Source organism: Tupaia chinensis, unplaced genomic scaffold (genome assembly GCF_000334495.1).
Source record: "Tupaia chinensis unplaced genomic scaffold, TupChi_1.0 Scaffold142716_1, whole genome shotgun sequence".
Taxonomy (NCBI): Eukaryota; Metazoa; Chordata; class Mammalia; order Scandentia; family Tupaiidae; genus Tupaia; species Tupaia belangeri.
This window is the reverse complement of record NW_006202562.1, coordinates 4772857-4778269: the sequence shown is the minus strand read 5'-3', so window position 1 is coordinate 4778269 and position 5413 is coordinate 4772857. Positions and strand designations below refer to the sequence as shown.

General features: G+C 44.2%; 1 protein-coding gene across 2 annotated transcripts in view; it reads left to right on the top strand.

Annotated features, from left to right (window-relative positions):
• Window positions 1-5413, top strand: part of KIZ (kizuna centrosomal protein) — a 131624-nt gene that overhangs the window by 6560 nt on the left and 119651 nt on the right. For both annotated transcript variants that reach the window (XM_006163627.2, XM_027766346.1), the window contains exon 2: window positions 1569-1631. In XM_006163627.2, coding sequence (XP_006163689.1) covers window positions 1569-1631 — 63 coding nt within the window. The remainder of the gene's footprint in view (window positions 1-1568; window positions 1632-5413) is intronic.

Genomic DNA, 5413 nt, shown 5'->3' with positions numbered 1-5413 from the left:
GAAACGGCCATCAGTGACAAATAACAGCGACATTACAACATTAAAAGAAGAAATCCTCTTAAATTCAAAATGATAGTATTAGGAGATCTGGTCTTCATTAAAGGACCAGTAAGTCTATTTACTGTCCAGAGACCTCTTCCTAACACAGCCCCTTTAACTGGGCCCAGGCTTGTCTCGGTTGGGAGCAGTGTAAGCCACCAGTATTCATCCCTAGGTAGATTTGTGGAAGCAGCATGTCCAGACCTGGCAGGCTCTCCACCGCTCAAATGCCACCAACTCAGAGTACTGCCTGGTCATATTATAATTTACATGCTTGCCTGGTTTACTGTCTGTCCTCCCCCTTAGAATGTCAACTGAGGCCAGGGGTCTGAGCTAGCTTGCTATCATATTCATCTCCAGTGCTTGGCTCATCAAAAGCCCTCAAGAAATACTTGCCATGGGACCAGTAGTTAGCGTAATGGCTATGTTGCTGGACTCCCACGTAGACGACTGTGGTTCGAGTCCCAGACCCAGCAGCTTAAATGCACGCTGGGCGTGTGTGCGTGCATGCCCAAGATCCCGAGAGGAGAAAGGAGGAGAAGAGATTGCGGCGTGGCCATCCCCCCCGGGGGAGTGATTTCTTGCTTTCTGTCTCTCTGTTTCTGTCTTTTTGGCGAGCGCACGCGCCCTATAGAAAAAAACTCTCCCCCCAAAAAAGGGAAATACTTGCCAAATAAATTAACACACTTCTAGTTCTTTTTCTACTGTATTTACCCATTTACTTTGAGAATCATGTTCTTTTTGCCTCTTAGTAGCGTCCATTTTGTACTTTTAGGCTTTCCTGATGACTGGTAAGTAGTGTTGGGTCTCTGTTTCAAATGCAGCTGGTATTTTCTGCTCATGGAAGAGACTGGACAAGGGTCAGCAGATGATGTGGTGGTTAAGACACTGGATTCTTGGGGCCAGCAGTTGGCGTAATGGCTGTGTTATTGGACTCTCATGTAGTCGACCGCAGTTTGAGTCGCAGACCCCATGGCTTAAACTCAAACCGGGCATGTGTGCCCAAGATCCCGAGAGGAGAATGGAGGAGAAGGGAGTGCCATGTGGCCATCTCCCCCCCCCCCGGGGGGGGCAGTGATTTCTTGCTTTCTGTCTCTCTGTCTCTGTCTTTCTGGTGAGCGCATACGCCCTATAGCAAAAAATCTCTTAAAAAAAAGAAAAAAATGACACAGGATTCCCACATGGCCAACCGTGGTTTGAGTCCTGGACCTGGCGGCTTGAAAAATCACATTAGACATGTGTACGTACATGTACAAAATCCTGAGAGGAGAATGGAGGAAAAAGGAGTGCTGTGTGGTCATCCCCCCAATGTGTGGGAGGGAATTTCTCACTTTCCCTTTCTCTGTGTCTCTCCAGGGAGTGCATGTGCCCTATGGCAAAAAGCTAAGAAAAAAAATTAAAAAAAGAAAGAGAGAGACTAGAGAGCCATTCTCACAAAGGCACGATTTCAAAGAGCATGGTTAAATCTAACTGCTTACTTTTTAAAATCAGTGTAGTTATTTATAAAACGTATTCTTTCTGTATTATAGTGAAAAGAAGAGATTGGACTTGGAAAAGAAACTCTGTGAATATAATCAGTCTGATATATGCAGGTAAGATTGTTTTTAAGTGAACTTCAATACGTTAATAAAAAAATTTTTACCTTAACATATGTCATAAATGCCACAGCTGGAGTGCTTTTACCCTTCTCTTATCTCCATGCTTGATCTTAGCCAAAAGACTGAGAAGTGATCTCTATTCTCTTATTTATAGTGTGTAATAAATTGAAGTGAGAACTGCAATTTAATCTAAATTATTGGTAAACACTATCAAATAAACAATAAATGCAGTGAAAGTTAGTATGAGGTAAACATTATTTTTGTTATTTGGTATTTGTGTTATTTCAGGAATCTATTTCTCAGATACCTTAAAATAAGACGCATTGTAGTTTCATATTTTGGTTATGATTTAAACACACTGGGCTCATGTCATGAGCGAGGCATATAGGTGGCCTTCACAGCCTGTTTCCACGTCCCGGGATCCAACCAACTGTGGACTGGAAACATTTGAAGAAAATTGGTTGCATCTATACTGAGCATGTACAGATTCTTTTCTTGGCATTATTCCCTAAACAATACAGTATAACCACTATTTACATAGCATTTGCATTGTATTAGGGATTACGAGTAATCTAGAGATGATTTAAAGTGTATGGGAGGATGCACACAGGTTATATGTAAATACTCCTCCATTATCTAAGGGACTTGAGCTTCTGTGGATTTTGATAACCACGGGGTGTCCTGGAACCAATCCTCCTCAGATGCCGAGAGACGACTGTAATTACGTAGCTGATCATTCAGCGAATTGCTGTAGACGGGGTTACCTGGTGTCTCGTTTGTTCACAGACATATGAGGATGACTGCTGAAATTACTGTAAGCAGTGGATAATATACATGTTATCCTTTTTAGGTTAGTTATTCTGAAACTAAGAGCAGATTTTAGTATTTTAATTTCTACTTCATAGAAACCGAACTTCATTCTTAAGCCAAAGGTATAGCATTATCTCTGATATTAGTCATATGAACAGTCTCTGATTATAATGACGTTAAATTTGTGACTTATCCCTGTCACACTATAAGTGAGAAATGAAAAGATCTTATCCAGAAGAGAGAAAGGGGCCAAGAATACTTTAAAACCAAACCACCCATTAGGTTCCTTTATTTCCTCATTCTCAAAATTATTCTGTTTTTCACGTTTAGGCTTCTCCCAAACTTTCCAGTCAGTGCACAACCTTATGTTTCAAGTGCATCTGGCATCTTCAGCTTCTTAGCGAGACCAGGGGAGCATGTCTCCAGCCACTTTAAAGGAGACATGGAATAGTTCGTCTTGCCTCTGGAAGTAGTAGCAGCCTTGTGGACATCATGTGCAGGAGTAGGCCCACGACCAAGAGGATCCATGGCAGCTGCCGTTCTTCTAGCCACGCCTAGGGGCAAGAAGATGGATGTCGACTGGTCCTGTGGCCTAGCCTTAGGCAGCTTTCTGGCATAAGGTGGTGTGAGGGGTGAGTGATAGCATGAGTACCTCTACCAAACTCTCAGTTGCTGAGTTTGCCCCTCTCTTAGACTCTTGCTTCCTGAAGGACAGAGGATACAATTTGCCAACTTTATTTTTTCTATTAAGTTTATTTCTTTCTTTCATATGAGGCAGAGAGAAGCATCCCCAGGAGACCTTCACACTGCTATCCACATCCAGCCTTGACTAGCCCAGATCATGGCTGTATGCTTACGTGCCTGGCATGCACAGGGGGCCTTGGCATGCCAACCCAGGACCTTATCCCGTGTGTTCAGCATCACAGAGCTTTGCTTTACTGCTGCATCCCCAAGTCTAAAAAATAGGCTTTCTTTGACTGCCTGTAGGATAAAATCTAAACTAACATGGCTGCCCCAGCATTGTTCCCATTGGAAAACTGAGACTAAGATGAGGGGTTGTGAGTAGGTGATAGTTCCATTGAGGAGGTGAGCACATGAAACTGGAGAGCAGGTCTGGGAAGAATGAAACAGGAGCTGATCACCTCTGTGGTCCTGGGCCCCACCCTCTCACATCTTCAGAGAATCTATGGAGATTGCCCCCCTGCTCCACCCTAGTGTCCACTCAAGCAAAGGGAGATGTGACTCTGTTCCTACTGGTTCCTGTCCACTACTGGTCAAGGCCATCTCAGGTGGATTTAACTTTCTCACATCTCTCTTAGAAAGCAGCCCTGAGAAGGCAAGGCAGACGCTGTCAGGCCCCACCAGTGGAGCTGGTTGCTGTAGCCATGGCTGGCAGAACGGGATGGGAGGAGGGCATTGGAGGGGTTCCGTATAACAGCCTGCCAGACCTTCATCATATGCTCCGTTTTCAGCATCACCATCTCTTTCTAGACTCCCCGCAAAAAAAGTCTGTACTGACTGACTGACTCTCCAGTTTCCTAAGTATGAGAAGATCTTTGTCATACAGCAGTGCAGCATGAACACATAGGCTCTATTGTTTGGCGCCTTGGTTCAACTTGAGCCGCAGTCGCTCTTAGCCATGTGACCTTTGTCATCTACCTCTACTTTCCTTCTTTCTTTCCTTTCTTCCCTCCCTTCCTTGCTCTTTCTCTCATAGACAGGCTGTCACCGTGTTATGATCCTCCTACCTCAGCCTCCCTGCTGGGACCACAGGCGTGTGCCATTATGCCAGCTCGTTACTGTCCACATTGGCCTTGAGTTATGTATCCTCCTGCCTCTGCCTCCTGAGTCACGGGGATTACAGGCTGGTGTCACTGTGCTTTTAGGCTGCACCAGGAGCTGAACCCCGGCTTCTCATGTGGTCCTAGCCTGGAAAGCACAGCATCTTAGCAGTGTGGCATGCCACTTCAGCCGGGCCGGTGCCTCCGTGTTTTCACCTATCAAATGGGAATGATGGTGATGAGAATGCAGTGAGTTAAAAGCATATGGACCCATAAAGCAGTATTTGACCCAGAATAAGAGTCAGTAATTAATTTATTTATTACTATTTTTTCAGTATCCTTGTTATTCTTCTCAGTGGTTGCCTTCGAGCTTTCCAACATGCTGTTTCCCCTGCCTGGAATGTTTTTCCCTCTTCCTTGTATTCCTGCTCCTCCCAGTTTTAGTAACTTTTATCCCTTTTGACTCTCAGTGGAAAACTATGGGAAGGTGTCTAGCACTTTGACGAGGTCAGGTTGCCAAGTCTTAGTTTCCCTCGTAACATTCATCACACAACATTTGCTTAATTCAGTTGTTTATTTTCCCTGTTGGCCCTAGCAGGATGGCTTTCTAATGTGGATGCTGAGCTTATGACTGATTCCGTGGATGGATGGATGACTTATGTGATCAGCCTTAAAGGTTATTGTGGTGGCAGAAATAGAACTAAGTCTGGGTGGAGAAGGCCTGGTTTATATTGTAGCTACTCCAGTTAGATCCTGGACACCACCCGCAGCTCTACTCAGTGCCTGAGTGTAAAAAACAGTATATTTGGTTCCACCTCCAAGGCTGTGGCTTATGTCAAAATGCAGACATGAGCAGCTACAAAAGCAGTCAGGTTTTTTTTGTTCAGAAAGAAAAACAGAGATAAATAACCATGGTCAGCAAAAATTAGTAGTACAATAAAGAATTTCTTGAAAATTGTTGGCCCAAGGTTTGAAGTCTGTGGTTGATTATTTTTGGACATCTGCAGCATCTTTGCAAATGCACATTTTTTAGAGGGAGAGTGTGTGTGTGTGTGTGTGTGTGTGTGTGTGTGTGTGTCTGTATGTGTGTGTTTAGGTTTTTGCTATAGGGTGCATGCACTCACCAGGAAAAAAAGAGACAGAGAAATACAGAGAAAGAGAAAGTGAGCAATGAACCCCCTCCCT